At 40.1% G+C, this 26,565-nt stretch overlaps 1 protein-coding gene across 5 annotated transcripts; it reads left to right on the plus strand.

Moving 5' to 3' along the window:
* Positions 1 to 2,399: 2,399 nt before the first annotated feature.
* Positions 2,400 to 23,682, plus strand: LOC127682564 (interferon-induced protein 44-like). Of its 5 annotated transcripts, XM_052178958.1 has the most exons (10): positions 2,401 to 2,494; positions 2,605 to 2,822; positions 3,073 to 3,177; positions 5,784 to 5,820; positions 7,593 to 7,788; positions 7,933 to 8,079; positions 14,257 to 14,428; positions 15,387 to 15,487; positions 22,051 to 22,251; positions 23,400 to 23,682. In XM_052178958.1, exons 2-9 carry the CDS (start codon positions 2,759 to 2,761, stop codon positions 22,222 to 22,224), a joined length of 996 nt encoding a protein of 331 aa, XP_052034918.1. In that variant the 5' UTR covers positions 2,401 to 2,494; positions 2,605 to 2,758; the 3' UTR covers positions 22,225 to 22,251; positions 23,400 to 23,682. The 5 variants fall into 5 exon arrangements, with proteins under 5 accessions (XP_052034913.1, XP_052034914.1, XP_052034916.1 ...); XM_052178953.1 differs by having other exon boundaries at positions 2,400 to 2,494; positions 2,605 to 3,177; XM_052178954.1 differs by having other exon boundaries at positions 2,400 to 2,494; positions 2,687 to 3,177.
* Positions 23,683 to 26,565: the final 2,883 nt, after the last annotated feature.

Raw genomic sequence — 26,565 nt, forward strand, 5'->3', positions numbered from 1 at the left:
CATTCCAAATCCAGAGACTTTCTTTAGCTAGGTTCCACTTTGTAAAACTTTAAATCTGGCTCTCTAGAACAGTTCTATTACCTGGAGACCATGATTATCTACTAGAGTCAGCTATAAAACCTTCCTTGTTGCTAGTATCTCTTGACCAATGCTGAGAAAACCAAGATCCCATACTTCTAGAGGGCTGAGGAACTTGGCACAGGGCTGTCTCTGCTGGGTATGAGAACATGTCCGAATTGCACCCCCTCCCCCGAGCAATTCATTATGGCTGTTCTAAGAATCCACCTTTGAGTTGATTGTTAGCAATAGATCTCATACTTTGTACTTCTGTTCAACCTTATAGAGATTGCATATCTTCAGTTTTATCCTTCTGTTGTAGCAGAGTGCCAATATCTAGCACTTTGCAGCTCTTCCCCTGTAAGAGAGACAAAACTACCTAACCACAATGCTCTCTTCTCTCAGTAGCACACAGACTGTTCTGCTCAAATTCACAGCTCCACAGAGGGAGTTTCCTTCTCCATGTCCTAAGTAGAGGAGGCTCTGAAGGAAAGAACAGTATTCGACACAGGTGACCACTCTTTCCTTCCTTACCTAGCTCCTGGGACAACTCACTCTTCTGGTTTCTCACTTGTCCCAGGTCTTTGGAGTAAAGACTTTGAATATTTATGACTTCTAAAAGTGTGAGGGAGGCACAGGCTTCATTCTATAGAAGTGTACTAACTTACAGAATTTGCCCTTCACTTTATGTGTCTTTATGAGCATGCTGATAACTTTCAGGTTATCCTCATTCCATAGTCTCTGACCTCATACAGTAATCATTTATGCTTTTACTTAGAGATTCCAATGGAAGACAGAATACATGGTCTCCCCGAAGAACTCTTCCAATATTCTCATGTCAGTAATCAATAGTCTCTCCATTCATCCCATGCTCAAGTAAAAACAATCCTTTCCTCTACCCCTACTCTTGCCCCAGCTAACCCTAGTCCATCCCACTAGCTGTTTCTTTTGGTGTTCTTTTATGCTTGAAAACCTCCCTGAATCCGTTCTCTTTTCAGTGCCTCCAGCATCCTCCAGATGCTCACGTCATCTCCTTTACCGACCTGTGCAAGAAGTAAAACATTACAGTTCATTATCAGTGTGAGGTTCATTTAAAACTCCCCAGGGAATCATAGATAAGCAGGAAGCTGCACTGGCCTCCTGCCTTCCCTAGCTGGGCACTGGGGCCTGCTTGCCCAGGGAACGTTTCAATTCATCTTAGGGGCGAAATATATAGTTGAGCCAACATATCAGGACAGCTTGGGGGGATCTTGAGTCTCAGGGGGATGGTGGTTTGGTGTCAGGACTAAGCCGGATGAGTGGAAGGACTTCCTGAAGAATTCAGCCAATGAGACATTCTGGGGGTGGGGACATGCAGTTAGATTCAGCCAATGAGGCATTCCGGGGGCGGGAAAATGCAGTTGGGAGAATAAATTAAAAGCACTGTTCTGCTTCAAATTCCATTTTTGATTTTTCCGTGAGTTGACACCTGACTTGACAAAGTCAGATGTCTTTTAATAGCAAGGTCTTTGCTTTTGCTATTCTGAGTCTCCTGCACTCTTATTTTTAAGTGAAGACCATTGATGTTCAAACCTGCTGGCAGGCAGGATACTCCCCTTCCTCTCTGTACTCTTCTTGATGAGTATATTGTCTATAGTGTTCAGTGTTGTGAATTCATTGTTTCTAATTGCTGAGTAGTTATTCGATTATTGTGGTATATTTACACAATGGAATACTACTCAGTAATTAGAAGCAATGAATTCACAAAATTTTTAGGCAAATGGTTTGATCTGGAAAAATATCATCCTAAGTGAGGTAACCCAGTCACAAAAGAATACACATGGAATGCAAACTCTGATAAGTGGATATTAATTAGCCCAGAATCCCTGAATACCCAAGGCATAAATCGCATAACAAATGACTCCCATGAAGAAGTATGGAGACGGTCCTGATCCTGGAAAGGATTGATCTAGCATTGGAGGGGAATATAAGGACAGAGAAAAAGGAGGGAGGTGATTGGAGAAGGGATGGAGAGAAGAAGGTTTATGGGACATATGGGGAGGGGGGATCCGGGAAAGGGGAAATCATTTGGAATGTAAACAAAGAATATAGAAAATAAAATTATTAAAAAAATTTTGCATTTCATGTCCATCTACAGCGACTTGTTGAATTTACCTTAAAAAAAAAAAAAAAAAAAAAAAAAAAAAAAAAAAAAAAAGCAAACCTCAGTCCCATGAGAGCCCATGCTTCCTAAAATCTCCTGACACACTATTGGACTGACTTTGCTATTTAAAAGCCTATTGAAGTTGGCCCGCTGCCAGTACAAGGCATTTTGAGTTTCAATTTTGTTTCCCAAACAGGAAGCTGCCAGCAGTGGAAAAGTTTCTTGCTTCATTTTCTGCAGGCTTGGTCACCGAGACAGAAGCTGCCCTCCCCTCAGTGCAGACTCTTCACACAGGTACGGACTGAGGCTTTCCATTAACCCCTATTTGTTTGAAAACAGGAGTGTTTAAGAAATTGAAAACAATTATTTAAATGAACATTTTTGTACTGATTTTCTTGTTACAGGTTTACCTCTTGTTCCTTAATGTTCTGTCCTGTGTTCTGTGAGACAATCAGAATAAAGAGAGCTTTGCGTGCTTCTTTCTAGACTTCAGTGTTTAAAGAAGCCCGTGCTGCCTCCTCCACTAGACTGAAGTATGGCTATGAGAACTCGTTTGACATGGCAGCAAGAAAAGTGCCTGCAGAATTATTTAGGAGGAAAACGGTTTTGTCTTCTTTACAAGGCGAGTGTGCAGAAGTTTTCTTCTCAGAATTTGCTCTGTACATGTGACAGTCAAGGTCCTATCATGATAGTGGTTTACAGTGAAAACTGTGTTATTGGCTTGTACCTGCAAGAGGGCATCCGGGGGAAAGAAGTTTCTATCACCGCTTTTGCACTCCAAGAGACTGGATTTTCACTATGTGCAATAGGAACGGATTCGCCATATTTATTGTTCCTTATTAGAAAAAATTCTGGTTTATGTATACTGTTAGATGAGAAAACTGTGGCTATAAGTCCAGGAATCCGTAAAATGCTTCGACTGCCTGATCACAATGATGTCACATCTATTCAGGAGTGTGAAGCTTTTCGATGTGATGGTAAGTTGCTCAGATAAACCTTTCGAAGCTCTCCCCTTTCTGTTTGGTGACATATGACAATGTTAGATGACAAAACCCTGAGGGAAGGACATGTTTGAACTCAGGCTCTCAAATCTGGAGAGATGACCCACAGAGATGACCTGGCCAGAAATTGCTAAAATTCTATCATGAAGTGCAACTACTTAACTATGTATAAACTCTCTAGGATGTTGATGTCTTGGGTAATGACATCTGCAGACTTCACTATGACCCCTCTCTCCTTTTGCTTTTTGTCATTTGGCTTTTGTGAGTTTGACTGTGTTAGATTTCTCATAATTCTGTGGTCACATAGACTTGGCTTTCCTTAATTAGGCCAGGAGTTTATTAGTTCAATTCAGTTTTAAAGAATCAATTGCATCATTAATTTGTCCTTGCCTAAGCTTTTACAGTTTATAATCATAGTTTTATTAATTACTCCTGTTTTGGTTGTTGTTGCTTTTGGTTTCTTTGGAGACACAGTCTCTCTGTGTAGCCCTGGATGCCTGGGACTTGCTTTGTAGACCAGGCTGGCTTGAACTCACAGAGATCCTCCTGCCTCTGCCTCCGAAGCACTGGCATTAAAGGTGTGCTCCACCACTGCTTCACTCTTCAATGTTCTTAAGAGATCCTACAGTTTTTGTTTCTGTTTCCAAGCATTCCTTATTTTCTATTTTATCACAAAGTTGCTGTAAGGTTTTCATGTAGTTGATTTAACATTACTGTTGTTTTATCTTTCCTCTCAGACACAGGTGCTATTTCAGAGTGCTTTATATAAACTCAAAAGTTTTATTTTATTTTTGAATGTTTTCTTTTAATAATTTATTTATTTTATGAGTACCCTGTAACTGTCTTCAGACACACAGCATAAGAAGGCATTGGATCCCATTCCTGATGGTTGGGAGCCACCATGTGGTTGCTGGGAATTGAACTCAGGACCTTAACCATGCACATCAGTGCTCTTAACCATGGAGCCATCTCTCTAGCCCCCTGCATGTAGTTTTTATTTCAAGTTTAAATTATATTTTGGTCATTTATATTTGGTTTATATATATATATATATATATATATATATATATATATATATACACACATACATATATATTTGAATGCAATCTTTATAATGTATGGTTTGGGTAATTTAAGCTATTTGCTTGGTTGTTCTACATGTGACCCCATAGTGAGAGTTATTAGAGATTTGGTAGCATTGCTAAGCTAATAGTTTCTTGGAGTGACTAGACATTATTTTTTTCTCCTTTTGTCTTCTCTTTTGAGTCAGGAATGCATTAATTGAATAGAAGTTCCTATTGATAACTGGAGCAGACAAAAATTTGTGTATATTTTCAAAATTATTTTTCTGCATCTCTGCACACTGTGTCTTTCAGACCTAATACTACATGTGGGGAAAATATCAATGATATTCGTCTTACCTTGGTGTCTATACTTCCATGTTCTGTTTCTCTAATTCAGAAGACACTCCCAATTCCAATCTCAATTCCTGTCAGAGCGAAGCTGAAAGGCCGTGGAGCAGCTGGGAGAACTCATCAGCAGCCTCCTCCCAAGCTCTTCTGTCTCCAAATGAGGCACAGGCAGCATGAACGAGGCTAAGGCACAGGCAGCATGCATGAGGCTGAGGCACATGAACGAGGCTGAGGCACAGGCTGCATGCACGAGGCTAAGGCACAGACATCGTGCACAAGGCTGAGGCACAAGCAGTGTGAACCAGGCTGAGGCACAGGCAGCGTGCACGAGGCTGAGGCGCAGGCAGCGTGCACGAGGCTGAGGCACAGGCAGTGTGCACGAGGCTGAGGCACAGGCAGTGTGAATGAGGCTGAGGCACATGAACGAGGCTGAGGCACAGGCAGCGTGCATGAGGCTGAGGCACAGGCAGCGTGCACGAGGCTGAGGCACAGGCAGCGTGCACGAGGCTGAGGCACAAGCAGCGTGAACGAGGCTGAGGCACAGGCAGCATGCACGAGGCTGAGGCACAGGCAGCGTGCACGAGGCTGAGGCACAAGCAGCGTGAACGAGGCTGAGGCACAGGCAGCATGCACGAGGCTGAGGCACAGGCAGCGTGAACGAGGCTGAGGCACAGGCAGCGTGCACGAGGCTGAGGCACAGGCAGCGTGCACGAGGCTGAGGCACAGGCAGCGTGCACGAGGCTGAGGCACAGGCAGCTGCACGAGGCTGAGGCACAGGCAGCGTGCACGAGGCTGAGGCACAGGCAGCGTGCACGAGGCTGAGGCACAGGCAGCGTGAACGAGGCTGAGGCACAGGCATCGTGCATGAGGCTGAGGCATAGGCAGTGTGCATGAGGCTGAGGCACAGGCAGCGTGCACGAGGCTGAGGCACAGGCAGCGTGCACGAGGCTGAGGCACAGGCATCGTGCACGAGGCTGAGGCACAGGCAGCATGCACGAGGCTGAGGCACAGGCAGTGTGAACGAGGCTGAGGCTCAGGCAGCGTGCACGAGGCTTACTTGTGAATGATTACTTATAGCTTTGACTCTAGTGACTTTGCTCACATTTGTTTGACCAGCCAATTTAGGAATTTATAACCTATGTAATCTATATTATTCGTTATTTCCCTTAGAGTTACTGGATGAAAGAATGACAAGAGGCGTTGCTGTGTAAGTCAATGAATTTTAACTATTTTATGTTTAATTAATTATTCGCTTTACATCCTGATCACTGTCCTCCTCCCACAGATATTCTCCCTACCCTCCTCTTCTCCTCTGAGAGGGTGAAGGCCCCCTTGGTACCCTTGGTATCCCCCCACCCTACCACATCAAGTCTTTGTAGAGCAAGAGCATTCTCTCTCACTGAAGCCAGCCTGGGCCCAGCTAGAAGAACGTGTTCTGTAGATAAGCAATAGCTTTAGGCATAGCCCCTGCTCCAGTTGTTCAGTACCCACAGGATGACCGAGCTGCACATCTGCTACATGTGGGTGGGGAGGCCTAGATCCAGCCCATGCATGCGCCATGTTGGTGGGTCAGTCTCTGAGAGCTCCAAAAGGTTCAGATTAGTTGACTCTGTTGCCTTTCTGTCAAGTTCCTATCCTCTCTGGGGCCCTCAATTCTTTCCCCAAGTCTTTCATAAGAGTCCCCAAGCTCCATCCACTATTTTCCTGTGGGGTCTCTGCATCTGCTTCAGTTGGCTGCTGGATTGAACCTCTCAGAGGACAACCGTGCTAGGCTCCTGTCTGTAAGCATAACAGAGTATCATTAATAGTTTCAGGGATTGGTGCTTGCCCATTGGATGGGTCTCTGGTTGGGCTGGTTATTGATTGGTCATTCCTTCAGTCTCTACACCTAGGTCTTGCATTTCTTACAGATAAGACACATTTGTTGAAGGTTTTGTGGGGTGGGTTGGTGTCCCTTTAGTTTTTAACATTTCATTACTCTATTACCTTTTATTATGACAAAGTATGTCATCAAAATGGATGGCACAAATTATTATAGTTAACACATAGACTGTCAATGAATAACCAAAACCCATGTCTATAATTGCTAAACAAATTGATCCTAGTAATGTTAAAAGAGAAATCAGTGGAAGGGAACTATTTCCTCAAGTAATGCTTTTTACTTGAGGAAAATTAATGCTGCCTATGTGTTTGTGTTTTTTTAGAATTCTTATAGTAAGGTTTTTGTTTTAGGGTGTGCTGAGAATTATTACTAGGCTGAGAATATCTGTCAGTGAGAACATGTTAGAAATGGCCTATGTCTATAAACTTCCAATGTATTTTATATGACAACTTTTAAAGTTTATCGTTATTAATCATCACACTTGGCATGACTGATATCTATTACTGAATTTACAAGGTGTAGTAATATAAGTGGACAGTTCTGTGACTGATCAGCAATATTTGTCTTTCTTTTACAATATGACTTATTAGCTATGTTTCAGTTGTTATAACAACATACCACAACCGAAAGCAACTTAAGGAAGAGAGGGATTATTTTGGCCTAGGGATAGAGACCATCATGGTAGGGAAGATATTGCAACAGTCATGGACATCGTGGCAGCAAGGCCAAGGAAAATGGCCGGTTACCCTTTCATCTACAAACAGGAAATGCAGAGAGAAAAGACCGGAAGTGGCTGAGGTTACAAGCACACACAGCCGGCCTTCACTGATGTTCTCTTCCAGCAAGGTTTCCCCTCCTAAAGGTTCTGTAAAATCTTTCCAAACACCAACACCACCTGAAGACAGAGTGTCCAGTTCCCTAAGTCTGTGCGGGACACTCTCATACAAGCCAATGTATTCAATGGGCTTGTGTGCACTGGAAGAAGGCAAGCTGCAAATTAGAAATGCTATAAAGAGGAGAAGTAACTTAGTAGATGACGCATGGTGAGATCGTGTGAGCCGACCAGTCAGTTCTTAACATCTGTTACATTTTAACAGGTTACACAGTAATTTACTGCAGGCTCTGAGAAACTACAAGCCATATGGAGACCTGGTTCAGCAAACACGAATTCTGCTGCTGGGTCCTACCGGAGCTGGGAAATCTAGCTTTGTCAACTCAGTCAAGTCTGTGTTCAGGGGCTGCATCACACACCAGGCCTTGGTGGGCTGTGACGAAAATGGAATATCTGACAAGGTACGTGTGTTTTCACCTACCTAGGCTTCTCTGGTTCAACTTAACTGTATTGGGAACTATTTTGCCAATTAATCTTATGTAGACTCTATTTAAAGTTATAGCATAAAGAAACACGGTTTTCACGTTGTTGCCCTCACTTTTCAGTATAGGACATATTCCATCATGTCCAAGGATAACAGTGGCCCCCTGCCATTTGTTCTGTGTGACTCACTGGGGCTGTGTGAGAATGCCGGCTTGCACACAGCTGATGTAGGCCACATCTTAAAGGGCCACACTCCTGACAGATACGAGGTAAGACTTGACAGATACCAGGTAAGACTTGACTGTTTTTTTTTTTTAAATGAACTTATTTTTAAAATGTTTGTTTTGCCTGCTATCATCCACCTTATACCCTGGCCTAACACTACCACTTGAGTGTGCTAAATGGTAACAGAGGATTCTTCTGTTACACCGATTAAAACGGCCACCAAGTGTGTGTACTGTTTTTCATGAAACAGACATCCACCTGTATGAATTTTATATCTAACTTCAGTTTTGCCAGTAGGAAATCTGAAGGCAGAAACTTGGGGATGTGAGAGCTTTCCTGGGGTTATTAATTTCAGAAGTTTCCTCTAGTGTGAGCACAGCAGCCTGAGACACTGTGTAGGTCAAGGTTTCTATCACTGTAACAAAACACCGAGACCAAAAAGCAAGTTGGGAAGTGAAGGGTTACCTCAGCTTATGCTTCTGCACTGCAGTTCATCGTCAAGAGAATTCAGGACAAAACTCAGGCAGGACAGGACCCTGGAAGCAGGAGCTGACCAGAGGCCATGGAGGGGTGCTGCTTACTGGCTTGCTCCTCATGACTTGCTCAGCCTACTTTCTTATAGAACCCAGGGCCAACAGCACAGGGATGGCATCACCCATAATGGGCCAGGCCCTCCCCACTAAGAAATGGCACACACTTCAATCACTAAGAAATGGCACACAGGCTTACCTACGGCCAGATCTTTTTTATTTTTGTAAATAAAACATATTTTATTATTTTATCAGGATCTTTTTACTGCCTTTCAGTTTTCATGGACATTTATGTGTGTTGTTAAGATTTTTATATATCCCTGTGAGATAAGTTTTGTAATTTTTAGTCCCTTTTTTTTTTTTTTCTGATAACCACTTGGGACAAACAAACTGAAGTAACTGTCTTAGTGTCTGGCAGCCACATGTGTGTCAGTGGTTCTGAGGCCCATCATTGTTTTGCTTGTTTCTGGCAAAACATCATATTTGTCTTGAGGCAAATTTAATATGTTTAATATGTTATTTAAGTGCTCATGATTTGGGAAACTACAGAACTCAACTGTTAGAGGGCCCAATGATGGGCTATTAGGGCCACAATCTACATGAAAACTTATTTATAAACATATTTAACAGATTTGATACCCAGACGGCTGGATTCTCCTCCAGAGTTTCTGATTCATTAGGTCAGGGAGAGACACAAGACTTTCCAAATGGAGTTTTAGACATCTGGGGGCTGTGTCCCTCACCGGAAGAGTGGATGTAAAAAATGTGGTATATCTACACAATGGAGTACTAGTCAGCCATTAGAAACAATGAATTCATGAAATTCTTAGACAAATGGATGGAGCTGGAGAACATCATACTGAGGTAACCCAGTCTCAAAAGATCAATCATGGTATGCACTCACTAATAAGTGGATATTAGCCTGGAAAACTGGAATACCCAAAACATAATCCACACATCAAATGAGGTACAAGAAGAACGGAGGAGTGGCCCCTTGTTCTGGAAAGACTCAGTGTAGCAGTATAGGGCAAAACCAGAACAGGGAAGTGGGAAGGGGTGGATGGGAGAATAGAGGGGGGAAAGGGGACTTATGTGACTTTCTCGCAGTGGGGGGCCAGAAAGGGGGAAATCGTTTGAAATGTAAATAAAAAATATATATCGAATAAAAAAAAAAAGAAAAAGAAAGAGGGCATCAGATCCCAGGATAGATGGTTGTAAGCCACCATGTGGTTGCTAGGAACTGAACTCAAGACCTCTGGAAGGACAGACAATGCTCTTAACCACTGAGCCATCTCTCCAGCTATGGCACAATTCTTGAGAGTGAATTTTGTAGATTGAAAAGTGTTGCAGTAAATGGCAGATTGCTGGCAAACTGAAGAGGCATGATTCTCCAAACACAGCCCCCACATGTCTACAACTCCATTTGTAAAGTCTTGTGTCTCTCCCTGACCTACAGCCAGATCTTACGGAGGCGTTTTCTCAACTGAGGTTCCTTCCTCTCTGATGACTCTAGCCTGTGTTGTTAACATAAACGAACACACACATTAGGGACTCAATATTTTTTCCCTAAGATGTCATATGTTGAAGCCTCAGACATCAATGTGTTGGTATCAATAGGTAGAAGCTTTGGGGAATAGTGATGTCTTGTGGATGGAGCCCTTAAGGATAGAATTAGTGCCCTTCTCAGCTGATCTCTCTCTCTCTCTCTCTCTCTCTCTCTCTCTCTCTCTCTCTCTCTCTCTCTCTCTCTCTCACCATACGAGGGGACAGGCTAAAGATGAACCTCTGAACAACCATCAGTAGACATAAGCTTTTCTGGCGCCTTGATTTTAGAATCTATGTGAAAAATTGATTTCTTTTTAAACACAAAATGCTAGTAAATTTCTAGCAACCTCGCCTAAGTAAGTGTGTGTGTCTTCCATTCTCTGCTTCTCAGCCTGTGCTGACCACAGGAGGGAACAATGTAGGGGAAAGTCAAAGAGTTCTTTTAGTCTCTACTTTGCTTTAAATTTCTAGTCATCTCCACAAACACTTAGATAACAAAGTAATCTTTAATCGTGAACCAAGTGAGTAGCCCATTGTGGCTGTGTCTCTCACTGATGTCTTTGTAATCCTCTGTGCAGGATGTTTAAAATGTAGGAGAGTCACATTTTGCATTCTGTAAGTTTTTTCTATCAATATGTTTATTTATTCCTTTGTGATATCACCTTAATTACACAATTAAACATATTGTTTAATCATTTTTATTACTGCAGGAATAAATTATTTCTTGACATACTCTATCATATCCAACTCTCTTGCTTTTCTTGACAATTTTTGTTAAAGATTTATTTGTTCATTTTATGTATGTGAGTACACTGTAGCTGTCTTCAGACACACCAGAAGAGGGCATCAGATCCCACTGCAGATGGTTGTGAACCATGTGGTTGCTGATATTGAACTCAGGACCTCTGGAAGAAAAGTCAGTGCTCTTAACAGCTAAACCATCTCTCCAGCCCCCTCTTGACAGTTTTCATACATATTTTTGAAAGCAAGCTTTCTTGTGATTGACTTATTATTGTTTTGAGGGAAATTTTATTAATACTTCGTGGCTTAATTTAATTTGTATGTTCACATATCCTGTGCTTTATTCAGAAAGACTGGTTTAACTTTTTGATCTTGGAAGTTTCTTTTATTTCTTAATATAGAGGTGGCATGTAGGCATGTATGTTTAAAGACTTTTTTTTATTATAGAACACTTAAAATTTGTATAAAAGTAGACAAAATAGATTAGTGAATTCCTATGTACGCAGCTTTAGAATGAGCTTCAAAATAATACATAATCTTATTTAATCTGCATTTCTCATCTTCTCTTCTCCTGTACCACTCGGAAGCAAATCAGAGAAACCATAAGTAGGGTGTGTGTCACCTGGCTGTGTGTGCCCCATGTTGAGTGCCAGCTGTGGTGTGAGCTTTGGGGACCAGCTGTGTTTCTGGGTCCCCTGCTTCCTTCCTCTAAGGTGTGCAGGTGCCGCTGCACAGCAGACTGGAACAGCTCTTTAGGACAAAGGCCTACTCTGATGGTCTTCAATGAAACAGCCTGAGCACATACCCCTATCGGGGTGGGCTTGGATGCATACACTTTACTTGGGGTGGAAAAGGGTTATATACAAACTTTGGAGAGTGGGATGTGGTTTTCAGGGTAAATGAAAATCATTGACTAGAGTTGAAAGGACTGCAAATGCTTGATTTGTGTGTGAAGGCATTCCAGGAATCCCAGGTACTTGCTGGGTGGGTTCTTACTATTAAGGGTTTGGGGGAAGTTGAACCTTGAACTTCTGCCAAGGACTAATCCACCTTCCTGAGGTAGAGGGTGTGGGGAGTCAGGACCCCCAGTCAATATCAGAAAAGGGGAAGACTTTCTGGTAAAGGGAGTCCTCCATTATTTTTTTTTATTTTTTTACTGAGCTCAGAGGAGCTATCTAATCATGCCAGACTGACCTTAATTAGCAAGTTTTCCTCACACAGAGCAGTTTGAGTATAGCTGGGTATCATTTTTATAATACAAAGTAATACATATATATATATACATATATATATATATATATAATGTTTTTGAACATTGTTATAATAACCATAGCATGGTTACTTTTGTCTTATTAAATATTATTATACTCTGCTTTTCCTTGCAATTTAACTAGATAAATCTCTCTCTCTCTTTCTCTCTCTCTCTCTCTCTCTCTCTCTCTCTCTCTCTCTCTCTCTCTCTGTGTGTGTGTGTGTGTGTGTATGTGTGTGTGTGTGTGTGTGTGTACGCTCATGTGGAAGTGGATAGGTCAGAAGACATGCTGAGGAGGGTTGGCTTTCTCCTTCCGCCATCTTGTTTCTGGGATTGAACTCAGGTCTTCAGGCTTTGTGGCATATGCTTCCACCTGCTGAACCAGCTCACCAGCACTGCAACTGTCTTTTTAAGAAATTGGAATGGTCGTTTACTAGACCTCTTCATAACAAGACTCTGATTGCATCCTTAGGCGTTATTTTATGTAGCTCTCTGGTTTCCACAGTAAAAAAAAAAAAATAGTTAATTGAGTTCAGAGAAATATTGCAAAGTGGATTGATTGTACTTCATAGGTGGTGTACCTTCTGCAGATGCATAATGTCATTTTTTTATTTCATTAGTGCTTAGTGTGAGAATCACTTATTCATTAGAGTGAATGCAGTGATGTCCTCTTTCCATCATTCTTCTCTCATGCCCACTATTCTGATTTCATAGTGGTACTCACAAATATAAAGGAAACTCAGGATATAAAAACAACTTTGATTTTTTTTGTTTTTTTATGAACTTTTGAAAATTATAACTTGTTTTCTGAATACTTGCCATCAATTACCAGTTATTAATTTATTATCATTGTGAATTCAACATAAACTGACTATATTTTATATATTTTGATACATTGTAATTTTTCCATTTTCCAATGCTGGGACCAATAGGGACTTTACAATCTAAATCCCAGGTCCTTTGACAGAGACACAAGTCTTTCTGTGTTTCTTGCTCTGTTGTGTATTAAGTACCTCAACTACATCTTGTATGTTTCCTGTCCTGCACAGTGAATCAGTTATTTCTTAACAAAGCCTTTACTTGTAGCATTAGAAAAATTGTTGCTATTTTGTTGGTCAATTTTTTTTCTTGCACTTTTCAGGTAAACGTATTTTTTCATGATAAGCTATCTTATACATTCATAAATATGTATTAAATCCTGGACTTGAGAATTTTAATTTATTTTTTTCTAGTTATATTTTACTAACTTCATTGTAATTTGAGAATTCTTATTCTCAAACAGCAGAGTTGATTAGAACATTGTATCAACTAATTTCTTCATCTTACACAGGAATGTCAGAACAGACTCCATTATTAGTGTAAGCCACCTAATTTTAATATAATCATATTTAATATTACATAGTAAAGTAACAATCAAATCTGGATATAATGTAACAATTCTAGAAGACTTTATACCATGTGGGACGTGCATCATCTAAATGGGGCATACATACTAATTATGCTGCATTTTGTAGTCAGCCAGAAACAGTTTAACTTTGTGCTTATTTCATCTAAGTACCATGTTTAATCTGATTTATGGATTTAAAAAGTGATGAATTGATTTTCTTTCTCTTTTTATCCAAACAGTTCCCTTTGTTTTTCCTTTAAGAAATCAGAACAAATTTATGACTTTCTTCCCATCTGCAACATCAAAGAAAATACATATATTTTTGTATTTCCTCCCATTTTTGAGAAATGGTAGTGTCCTAAGGCTAACTGATAGACTGTGCTTTTGTCGTGTGCATAGGCTCACAGTCAAGATGCTGTGTGGATACTGTGCTGTCTTTATGCCATCATTTCTGTGAGACACACCCAGGGAGAGAGCACTTGTCAGCTCAAGAGTCATGGCAATTTTGCATCTTGAAACATCCTTCTTCCTCTTAACGCACTATGTGATGTTCCAACTTCCTCTCCACATGCTCTGACTTCTGTTTTCATACAGATGGTTTCTTTTATTTAAAGCACTTCCTGCCACAGTCTTATTCACTTTCTTGAGAACTTTATTTACGTATCTGTTGATCAGAGATGCATTATCAAATTTTCAAATGCATAGGACTGGAGTATCATTTATAAACAAACACACTGTGACTTCCATCTTCTTATACATTTTACAGTTTGATTCCATGAAACCAATCACACCAAAACATCCAAACTATATCCATGACCCACTGCTGAAGGACAGAATTCACTGTGTGGTGTTTGTGTTTGATATCAATTGTTTTGAACTGCTCTCTTGTGAGTTGGTGGCAAAGATCAAGCAAATTCGAAGAGACCTGATAAAACGCGGTGAGTGTTTTTGCTTTTTGCTACTGAAGGTAACTGACTAGACTTAACAGCAAAATTTTGGGGAATGAGATAAAGGAGTACAGTTCCTGCAAATGGGAGTCTATCTGGCTCATCACATGTGACTCAAACTCAATTTCCCTCCACTCCTTAAAATGTAATGATAGGACCTCCCTATGATTATTTTGACTGTAAATATTACCCAAGGTGAGGAATAGCCATCCCCATATACACATACTGCCTCATATTTTGTCATGTAGTTTTTGGCTAGGTGTTATAAGGTCCAGTCTTTTCTTTTGGACCTTGAAGGATTAGAATATAGATAGCTATAGTTTAGGGGAAAAGGCCAGCTTATAAGATGTCTGGTAGAGAACGGCACCAGGAAGGCATAAGGGAACACAAGCTGGCAGTTCTGCTGCCATCTCTGGCTTCTTTTGGATTTATACATCAGAGTTGGAAAGAGTTCACCACAAATTTGACTAAGAAGCAAGGAATGATTGACTTACCTGCTCCCAGAAATTGAAAGGTTTAAAAACTTGGACAGGGACTTTTTTTTTGTCAACACCATGAAAAAGGAGTAGCATACTCATGAGAAATGATGGTTTCTCTCACTTTTGGAGAAGTCCCATATTCTGTAGTTTTTTTTCAGGACCTATTAAGACAACACATTTAGGATCGAATAGCAATTGGCAATAATATGGGGTAAATTTTGTTTTTTCCAAAAAGTGGTCTCTAGTGAAGCTTCATTTCTTAGCTTGAAACGAAGGGGGCATTGCATGCAGAAGAAATTCCAGCATATGGTGTGTGTGTGTGTGTATGAGATACAGGGGCACTGGAGGTAGAAAATTCCCTAAATCTAAAGTTGCCCCATTACCTGCTGGCAGCAATACTGATAACTTACTAACGTAAACAAGTTGTTGATGTCTGTAAGGATAAAATCCTATACATCTCTTCAACACAGGCATTCTGCATTTGGCTTTGCTTACACACGTGGATAGCCTGGATCGGATTACAAAAGCAGACCTGATAGACATATACAACTATAGGCCTGTGAAATCTAAGGTAATACATAAACAGTTCTCAGAGGAATGTCAATATACAAGCTATGCAACATCATATAAAGAATAATAAATATACTAAACTAGAGAAGAATTAAAATAATTGCTACAATAGTTAGAACACACTTCCCAGGTTTAAAATATTAAATAACCATAAACTTATCTTTGTGTTGAACATAATGTTTAATTACATTTGCTGCAATTTAATTTAATTAAAAATTTTCATTGATTTATTTATGATCAAACCAATATTATAGTCTCTATTCTGATATGCAAATAATGAATACAATTACTGTACTAAATATCTTAAATTTTATAGACAGAGGTGACAGTAAAGAAAAACACACAAAGGAATATGACATGATTACACATAATAAATATCATGTAAAAATGGTGAAGATACGTTCTGATGGTTTGAAGAAGAAGAAAAAGCACAAGGGATGATTTTCCTTGCAAGGTGACACTGAGAGATAGTGTCTAAGCATTTTAGTAAGAGAAAAGACAAAAGGAGAAAGTGATTCTGGACATGGGGTGGAAAGGTAGCATGTCTGAGATGCCTGGGGTACTCAGTGTAGTGGGCATCTAGATGTTTGAAGTAAACAGAAAGGCAGAAGCCGGCAGTGATGATAGATATTTCATTTTATGATTTTACATCTTAGAGATCATAGACATTAGAAACTTGCCATATATTCAACCATATATATGTGTGTGTAAAATTATATTGTTTTGATCTGAATTTCCTTAAAATACAGATTTGCTTATTGTCTTAAAAAATGATTTCTTTCAATTCTGTAGAATAGACTGGAGGCAAAATATTGCAGAGATTGTAAAACGAGTTGTGCACATGTCCACACAGGCCATACTTCTGCACCACTATATATGTGGTGGATTTTTCTTATTGAATCATACTACCAATCCAGGAGATAGGTGCAAATAGCATTGCTTGGCAGATGAGGGGACACTATGAACTAGAAACAAGGCTTTGCCAATGTTTATTAATAGTGCTAAGAAATGACAGTGCTGTATTGGAAGCCTAGGTGATCTATGTTCAGGAAGAGCTAATCTAAGCAAGAATTAAACATTAAACTGGTCTAATAAAGTAGGTTTATCCTGGACATACCTTGGAAAGGAAATTGAAATTTCTAGACACTAGCCCATACATGTTCAAATTGCCCCAGTTTCATAGGAATCCTGCAGATCAGGAGTCACCATTCATTTTGTTTGCTTTGAATTGCTGTCTTCCACACGTTCCTGCTTTAGTTCTCTACACAAGTGCAGACACAGTTTAGGATCATCTGACCTCATGCTCCCTGCTCATGCCAAGTGCCTTAGGGTTTCTATTCCTGCACAAACATAATGAACAAGAAGCAAGTTGGGGAGGAAAGGACTCGCTTCCCCTGGCTTGCTCAGCTTGCTTTCTTATAGAACCCAGGACTCCCAGCCCAGAGATGGCCCCACCCACAGGAGGCCCTCCCCCCTTGATCACTGAGAAAATGCCCCACAGCTGGATCTCATGGAGGCATTTCCTCACCTGAGGCTCCTTTCTCTGTGATAACTCCAGCCTGTGTCGAGTTGACACAAAGAACCAGCCAGCACAGCACGGTTTCTCTTCGCTCCTACCCCAGCACTCATGACTGCTCTGCGTGGCCCTGACCTCACTCTGTCATCCTCCTTTCTCGCTTGCCAATGCTTCCTGACTCATGCTCAGAGGATTCCTACTCCGTTCCTTTATCTTTTTATCCTTCCCTTCCTTCTCTCTCTCCCTTCTCGTCCTTACCTTCCTCTTTGACTCCAATTTTGCTCCCCTCCCTCTCCCATTACATTTCTTTTCTAAGAGTTCTCATTTTCCCCATACAGTGTAGTTTGATCTTGTTTTCCCTTTCTCCAGTTCCCCCAGTTATTCCCCACCTCCGTACACACCCTGATTTATGCTCTTTCTCATTCAAAAAAATAAAATAAGGAACCACAAGAACCAAACCAAATATAGCAAATACTGATGATGGCAATACATTAAAAAAACCCACAAAACAAACAAACAAACAAACAAACAAAAAACAAGCAAGTAAAAGATCAGTAAGACAAAAATAAAAAAGCCAACACAAAGTTAAAAAGAACCCACACTAATAGATGAACAAAATAAAAAACAATGAAGGTCATTTTGTGTTGACCAGTTATTCCTGGGCATGGGTGCATACTAGAATGAGGCTGATAAACCCAGTAACACTTCACTGGAGAAAACAGTTTTGTTTTTGCCAGTGGGCATCAGTTCCCGAGAGCTCCCTAGTTAGGTATGGGATCTTATGTTCACTTCCCACTCTCAGTGCTAGGATTCTCTCTGGGTTGAATCTGTGCAGACCTTATGCACTCTGCCACACTCTCCGTGGGTTAATATGTGTGCTAATATCCTGTTGTGTCTAGAAGACACTCTATTATTACAATCATATATCACTTCTATCTCTCTTTTTTTTTCTGTTTCAATTTTTTTTATTTTTTTTATTCGATATAATTTATTTACATTTCAAAGGATTTCCCCTTTTCTAGCCCCCCCACTCCCCGATAGTCCCGTAAGCCCCCTTCTCTTCCCCTGTCCTCCCTCCCACCCCTTCCCACTTCCCCGTTCTGGTTTTGCCGAATACTGTTTCACTGAGTCTTTCCAGAACCAGGGGCCACTCCTCCTTTCTTCTTGTATCTCATTTGATGTGTGGATTATGTTTTGGGTATTCCAGTTTTCTAGATTAATAACCACTTATTAGTGAGTGCATACCATGATTCACCTTTTGAGTCTGGGTTACCTCACTTAGTATGATGTTCTTTAGCTCCATCCATTTGCCTAAGAATTTCATGAATTCATTGTTTCTAATGGCTGAATAGTACTCCATTGTGTAGATATACCACATTTTTTGCATCCACTCTTCTGTTGAAGGATACCTGGGTTCTTTCCAGCATCTGGCAATTATAAATAGGGCTGCTATGAACATAGTAGAGCATGTATCCTTATTACATGGTGGGGAAATCAGTGGCCTTCCTATACTCAAAGGATAAGCAGGCTGAGAAAGAAATTAGGGAAATGACCCCCTTCACAATAGCCACAAACAGTATAAAGTATCTTGGGGCGACTCTTACCAAACATGTGAAAGATCTGTATGACAAGAACTTCAAGACTCTGAAGAAGGAAATGGAAGAAGACCTCAAAAAATGGGAAAACCTCCCATGCTCATGGATCGGTAGAATCAATATAGTTAAAATGGCCATTTTGCCTAAAGCACTATACAGATTCAATGCAATACCCATCAAAATCCCAACTCAATTCTTCACAGAGTTAGAAAGAGCAATTATCAAATTCATCTGGAACAACAAAAAACCCAGGATAGCTAAAACTATTCTCAGCAACAAAAGAAAATCTGGGGGAATCAGTATCCCTGACCTCAAGCAATACTACAGAGCAATAGTGTTAAAAACTGCATGGTATTGGTACAGTGACAGGCAGGAGGATCAATCACTTCTATCTCTTACAATCTTTCTGTCTCCTCTTCTGCATAGGTTGATGCCTGAGTCTTCAGGGGAGGAGTCTGATGAAAACATCCCATTTAGGGCTGAGTGCTCCAAAGTCTCTCTTTCTCTGTACGCTGTATAGTTTTGTTTCTCTGTGTTAATTCTCATCTTCTGCAACAATAAGCGTCTCTGATGTGGGCTGAGTAAGGCACTCTTCTATCTGTCCAACAGAACATCATCATGAGTCATTCTATTGGTTTGTTCCTTTAGCACAATAATAGGATGAAGATTTCTCCTAGGCCCATGACCTAGTCTCAGGTTCTTGGTCATGGGATGGCATGGGATATTTAGTGGTGCAAAGGATGACTTCCTTCTCATGGAGTGCGCCTCAAGTCCAATTCAAAAGTGGTTGGTTACACTCTTGACATTTGTGCCACTATTATGTCTGTATATCTTGCAGTCCTTGTAGCTCACAAGAACTGTAGATGGAAGATTGGATAATTGTTTTTCTCCTCCAGTTGCATACAGAGTTCCTTCTAGCACCATGAATGCTAGTCTATAGGTATGAAGCTTTTAATTAGGCACCAGCTCAACTTCTCTGTGTTCTATGCTAGAAGTAAAGTGTCTTAATCAATAAGGCATCATCCTCAAGTTGTGGAGAGAAACTAATGGCTTGACAATAGCCTGTGATTTGGGGGGTGGGGTAGGGGGTTCATGGAACTCTTTTGGCCAATGACTCAAAAAGATGTAACTGATTCCTGGCATGGGATGTTTAACTTGACATGAGATGTCTAGTTGGGGCATTACCTACACTATAATTGACTCCATTTACATTCATTTCATGTTATGTATATAATTTAAGAATTTTATACCTACTAATTTTATACCTTAGTAGATGTAAGATTTCTAAATCTTTCCATATTATTTTTCAGTTTGCCTTTAAATTGTCCTTCCTCATAGTCCCTTCTTTACCCTTCCCTCCCATCCCTCTCTCTATTTAACCTTCCTGTTCTAGTTTCCTCTTTATCCCTCCATACTATACTAGCTTTCTCTGTACTTGGGAGACTCCACCCTCTACCTTTTATTCCTTTACTAGGTACCTAATCTATGTAGTTATTCAGATCGTAGGACACATGCCAAAACCTTAAAGGTAACAAGCACATACAAGAGAAAGCATACAATAGTTGTTTTTTAGGATCTGGATTACTGCACTCATGATATTTTTCTAGCTCCATCTATTTAGCTGTGGATTTCATAATTTACTTTTCTTAACAGCTGGATAATATACCATTGCATAAAGATACCACATTTTCATTATCCATTCATCATTTAATGGACATGTAGGCTGTTTCTGATTTCTGATTATTATGAGAAAAGTAGCAATGAACATGAATAAGAAAAATATCTCTAGTAAAACATGGAGTCCTTTGGATATTTGCCTGAGAGTGGTATAGACGGAATTTGAGGTGGATCAATTTCCAGTTTCCTGAAGAACCATGACACTAATCTCCATAGTGGTTGTACCAGTTTGTTCCCTTATCACGAATGAATAAGTGATCACTTTCGCCACATCCTTGCCAGAATGAGCTGTCATTTGTTTTATTGTCATTTGTTTCATTATGATCGGGGTGAGATGAAGTTTCAAAGTAGTCTTGGTGTGTATTTCCCTAGTGACTAAGGATGTTGGAACATTTCTTGAAATGCTTCCTAGTCACTTGTGTTTCATCCATTGAGAACTCTTTGTTTAGTTCTGTACTCCAGTTTTAACTTTTTTGATGTCCACATATATTTGTTTTTTTTCATTGATTTTTATATATTTTAGATACCAACCCTCCATCAGATGTATAATTGTAAAAGATCTTTTTCCTATTTTGCAGGCTGCTAGTTTGCCCAAATGATGGTGACCTGTCATAAGAAAGTTTTTTAATTTCACGAGGTGCCATTTATTAGTTTTCGGTCTTAGAGTCTGTGTCAGTGTATTCCTTTCAGAACATCTTTTCCTGTGCCATGAATTTAAGGCTAGGCCCTTTCTCCTCTTCTATCAGATTCAGTGTATCTGGTCTTAAACTGATGAACAAAACTCATATTGGAGCTGTTTTTACAGAGCGGTAAATACGGATCTATTTTTTATTCTTCTACATGCAGCCACCGAGTTTGATGAGTCCCACTCGTTGAAGATGCTGCCTTTTTTCCCAGCATGCATTTCTGACTTCTTTATAAATAATCAGCTTTATCAACAATCCATAGGTGTGTGGATTTCTGTCTAGGTCTTCAATGGGATCCTATTGATCAATGTGTCTGTCTTTATGCCAATACCATGCTGGTCTTTATTACTGTAGCATGGTAATACAATTTCAGATCTGGGATGGTGTTATCCCCATCTCTTATTTTTCAGGATTTTTTTTATAATCTTATTTTGTTTTTATTTATTTTTTTTGTATGTGTCCTTCCATATGAAGACTTTCCCATTTCTGCGAACAATTACATTGAAATTTTGCTGGGGTTGAATCTGTAGTTTGGTTGTGGCGAGATAGCCATTTTCACACTATCAATCAGAGCGTGTCATTTGTTTTTAATTCATGTTGAATATATTAATGCATTTAAAATAAGATATCAGTGATATTGGAACTTGATATAAAATTCTTCAAGAGAGAAAATACTACAGAGGATCTGGCCTTTGATTTTTAAAACTATAGAACAATGACCATCAAGCTCTTACTTTTTTCAATACTTCTCTTATACTTTATATTGGCATTAGAGTTTTTACTATGTGTGTGTGTGTGTGTGTGTGTGTGTGTGTGTCTTTGTTGGGGTGCATGTGTGTTTATGCTTACATGTCTATAACTGCAGCCCTAATTCAATGTTAGACATCTTCTCAATTGATCTCTACTTCACTTTCTGAGACAAAGTCTCTCACTGACCTTGGAACATGCTTACCTGCCTGGAATGGTAGACCAGTAAGCCCCTTTGCCTTCAGTCTCTTCCTTAACACTAATATGTTTAATATGTGTTGTCACAGATCAAACACTGGTCCTCAGTTTTACACAGCTCTGGGTTTCCAATTTTGTATTTCAGCTGGAAGTATTCCATAAAGTCTTTGGTTTTGCCTTATCTGACACCTTGGTGGTGAGTAATTATGACTCAGAATGGCAGCTGGACCCAGTGAAGGACATGCTTATCCTCTCAGCCCTGGAAGAGATCCTGTATACTGCAAATGAATTCTTAGAGGATTTGCCCTTGAACAAATAAGTAGACTGATGATCTCAGAGCTTGAAGGTATCATTGACTTGGCCAGTTCTTGCCTGGGTCTGTTGATTACCTGCTTGCTCTGTTTCTTTAGGCTGTTGGCATGTGAGTAGTCCTGACCTTTATTTAACCCACTGGTTGAATGTATTTTCTTCCACATATTTCCTTCTTGACATCTTCTTCAAATCTGTCTTGGAAGAGCTGTATAACTTCACTCTTGTTTTGAAAAAGAAAATTATGAAGTTATCTATAACCTCTGTTTTTATCTTTTAAACTGGGAGGCTTTGCTTGAGTCCTAGAACTGGATCAACACTGTCTGTCATTAGATATGATGTTATAGGATCTGTCCCTTCCTTAGGACCAAATATATCTGATGTAATACATGTATATATAATACATACATACAATATATGATGTATACATTATGCATATACTTTATGGTACAAATTCAGATACATAAATTTATATGATTATCTGAGTATCTAGAAACCAAAAATGAGGAAAAAAATTTTTTTTTGAGATTGGCCTAACTTGCTTAATAGATTATATTTAGTTGCATACACTTACTTGGGAAAAAACTAACTTTTTACTTTGTAGCTGGAAGAAGCACCATTGTGTGTAGACAGTGTAGTTTCTGGATTCATTCCTCCATCATGCTACACCTAGATAGCATCTATCCTTAGCTATTGCAAATAGTAGTGTGTGTGTGTGTGTGTGTGCGTGTGTGAAAGTACTTTGTGATACTTTCAGCTTCACTTTTTGTCTCCCCCCCCCCCACACACACACCTCCTTCATCTCTGCTTCATTTATTGTGGTTCCTCCTAGGTAAATATTTATCATTTCTGATTATAGACTCATTTTGTCTTTAAGTATGTTCTATTATCAAACTGTGCATATACTGTGCTGTTGCCATTAGAGATTAAATGTTTTGATTTACTTTACTCAAATCTTAGTTCATCCTGTCAGAGCACTATATTCTGTTCATTTACTGCTAATTCTGAAAGGGCTGGGAAAGTCTCATCCTCCTAGCTTGCAGTCTGACTCTGTGTGCTGAGTTTTGCTAGTTCTCTCTCTCAGGATGTGCAGGGTTCTAGTCAGGGTGAGCTTACTTCTCTAGCAACCGTCTGCTTGCTTCTCACCAAAAACCCACTAAAAACATTTTGTTTCTCTTTTCTTAGGTATCAGAAGAAAAATGTTACAATGCTGCAAAACAAGAAAAAGGAGAGACTTTATCATATGTTAATAAGGAACTCATCAAGAGAGTAGTGAGAAAACAGGGAATGAAGAGGACACAGAGACCAGAGTGCAGTGTAAACTGTGCCAGATTACAGTGCTCTGGATAGAAAGATAAATAAGATAAAAGAAATCAGCTATAAAAACCAATCACAATTCTGTTGGATTTATATTCTGTATCTATGAGAAATAAAATAGTTAATTGTTTAAAACCCCAATTCTAAATAAAGTATGTATCATTTATTTTTAAGTTCTACATTGTGGTTATGGGTTTCAAGTGACAAAACACAACCTGGACAACATGGATAAGAAGATGCCTATGTTAGAGACCTAGGATAGGAAAAAACAATCAAATGATTCCCAATGATATTCTGACGTAGTCATAGAGCAGTACCTAGCCCGATAGCCACCAGACCGGCTTCCTCCGGCGGCTTATGGGAGTGCTACAGAGACCAACGGGACATTGGAAAGAGTCGAAATTGGAGATCTCCATTGGGTCCCTCCCTTTGGAGCCTCGGAAAGCCTGCAGAAGAGGAGGAAGATGAGTAGTAGAAGCCAGAGGGGTTGGGGACACAATTAACTAAGCTGGGCTCCCAGAGACTGAAGAGGCAATCTTGCAGCCTGCATGAATCTGTGTAAGGTCTTCTGCATATATGTCATGGGTGTCAGCTTGGTATTTTTGTGGGACTCCTAACAGTAGGAGTGGAGTTTTTTCCCCACACTCAGGGCCCCTTTCCTCCTCCTGGTCTGAGTTGCTCATTCCTGATTTGAGGGTATATGGCTGGTCTTAGTGTATCTTGCTGTGCTGTGTTCAGTTGATATCCTTGGGAGGAATTCTCTTTTCTGAAGGGACATAGAGGAAGAGTGGATCTTGGAGGGAAAAAGGGGGGCCCTGAGAGGAGTAAAGGGAGGGGAAACTGTTTTTAAAATGTATTATGCAAGAGATAAACAAGTAAAAGAAACTTGATATATTAGCACACTGAATTTTGTTAAGTATTGCTAAAAAACCACTCCACAATTTAGCTTAAGTCAGAGCTTATTATTATCTAAGTTTGAGGTTGTCTGTAGGTTTGTTGACCCAACACAGGCTCGGTACAGGTGCTTCCATTCCCATTCGCTGACTCCTGCTTGTTGACTCCCATTCACGATGTGTTTGCAGTGACTGTGCCACTCTGCAGGTTTGCATTCTGAGACAGGAGATGAAGAGACAGTAGGCTCCTAAGAAATTCTTTTCTTAGAAGAATTTTGAGAAACTATAGCAAAACAGTCAAGGTCTCTAACATCCTAGGCATGCAACAAACAAAAGTTCTTTTCTGTTGATGTGCTGTAGACAAAAGCAAGTCACCTGGTGAAACCCAAGAATCTGATGAATTCAATCCATTCTCAATGAGGTTGTAATGTATGTGAGTGTAGGATGTAGAAAAATAGTGTTATCAATAGTTAATTTATATGTCTATTATACTCATATGTGCATGTGTGAGTGTACACAGCAGCATGCTCGATTGTGCATGTGTGTGTCTCTGTGTGTATGTGCATGTGTGTGTCTATGTGTGTATGTGTGTGTGATTGCAGATTGCAAACTTTCTTTTTTACTTTTTTACAATCTTTCTATTGATTCTTCCTTGGGGTTTCCTGATCTCTGGGGTAGGAATTTGACGGAGACCTCCAAATAAGACTCTCCACATAATGTCTGGTTTTGGATCTCTGCATCTGTCCCTATGCACTGGTGGAGAAAGTCTCTCTGATTATGACTGCATAAGTCACTGAACTATTAGTATAGCAGAATGTCATTAGGCATAATTATGTAGATTTTTTAGACTAGTATTGTTTGGTTTTACCCTAGGTCTCTGAACTATCTTGTCTCTGGTACTTGGTTACCCAGGCAGTGTAAGTTATGGGTGCTTCTCAGCGATTGTGCATTAAGTCAAATCAGACTTTAGTTGGTTACTCACACAGTCTATGTCATCATTGCCCTAACATAATGTGTAGGCAGGGTAGATTGTAGGTCAAACTCCGACTGTTTTTGTTTTGGAAGCTTGGAGAGTACCTTCCCCTACCAAACAGATGAGAATGTAGGGGTGAGGCTCCATGCAGGCACCAGCTGTGCTTCTCCATGTTTTTTGAGTTCATTGTGCGTGTGATGTCTTCTGCAATAGAGTCCTACTGTCAGTTTGTAGAGAATGACCCTTTGTCTTAGCAGCAGCCTGTGTTATTTAGGGATTTCCACTGAGCCCCTTAACTAACAACTCAACTGAATGCAAGTCAGTTCTGACACTGGAGGCCTCACCTGGTTACAGGAGATGCCAGGTGGGACTCCTCATCTCCCATGGCTAGGAGTCCTCATTGGGATCACCTTCACAGGTTCCAGGAAGATTCCACTGTACTAGCTTTCCACACCAATTCCAAAATGATCCCTAGTTCCTGATGTTTCTCCCACACTTTCACACCATTCCATCTTTCCTCCACCTAATCCCCCTCTGTCCCCACCTGACCTCAGTCTGCTTATAAAATATATTCTATTTTTCTTTCCCAGGGAGGATCCATGTGTCCCCATAGATTCCTCCTGTTTACCTAACCTTGCTGGTTCTTTGGAGTTTATTTAATTTATTTAATGGCTAATATCCACTTATGGAGGGAATACATACCATGTTTATATTTCTGGATCTGGGTTACCTCACTTGGGCTGATTTTTTTTAGTTCTATCCATTTGCCTGCAAATTTCATGATATTAGTTTTTAACAGCTGAGTAATACTCCTTTGTGTGTAAATGTACTACAATTTCTTTATCCATTCTCTTGTTGAGTAACATCTAGGTTGTTTCCAGTTTCTGGGTATTATGATTAGAGAAACAATGAACATTTTTGAACAAGTGTCCTTGTAGTGGGGTGGCGTGTCCTCTGGGTGTATGACCTAGAGTGGCATAGCTGCTTGTTGAGGTACACTGATTTCAAATTTTTTGAGAAGACATCATATTGATTTCCATAGTGGCTATACACATTTGTACTCCCACCAGCAATGGAGGAGTGTGTATTTCTCTTGCTCCACGTTCTCACCATCATTTTGTAGGCTGCTGTTTTATCATTTTGATGGTGTCCTTTGCCTTATGGAAGC

This window comes from Apodemus sylvaticus, chromosome 4 (genome assembly GCF_947179515.1).
Source record: "Apodemus sylvaticus chromosome 4, mApoSyl1.1, whole genome shotgun sequence".
NCBI classification, from domain to species: Eukaryota; Metazoa; Chordata; class Mammalia; order Rodentia; family Muridae; genus Apodemus; species Apodemus sylvaticus.

Coding starts and splice junctions, on each gene's coding strand:
- LOC127682564 (XM_052178953.1), top strand. CDS start 2,736: ATGGCTATGAGAACTCGTTTGACATGGCAGCAAGAAAAGTGCCTGCAG. Junction 5,821..7,592: donor ATGACAAGAGGCGTTGCTGT/GTAAGTCAATGA, acceptor ACATTTTAACAG/GTTACACAGTAATTTACTGC. Junction 15,488..22,050: donor ATAGGCCTGTGAAATCTAAG/GTAATACATAAA, acceptor TTTGTATTTCAG/CTGGAAGTATTCCATAAAGT.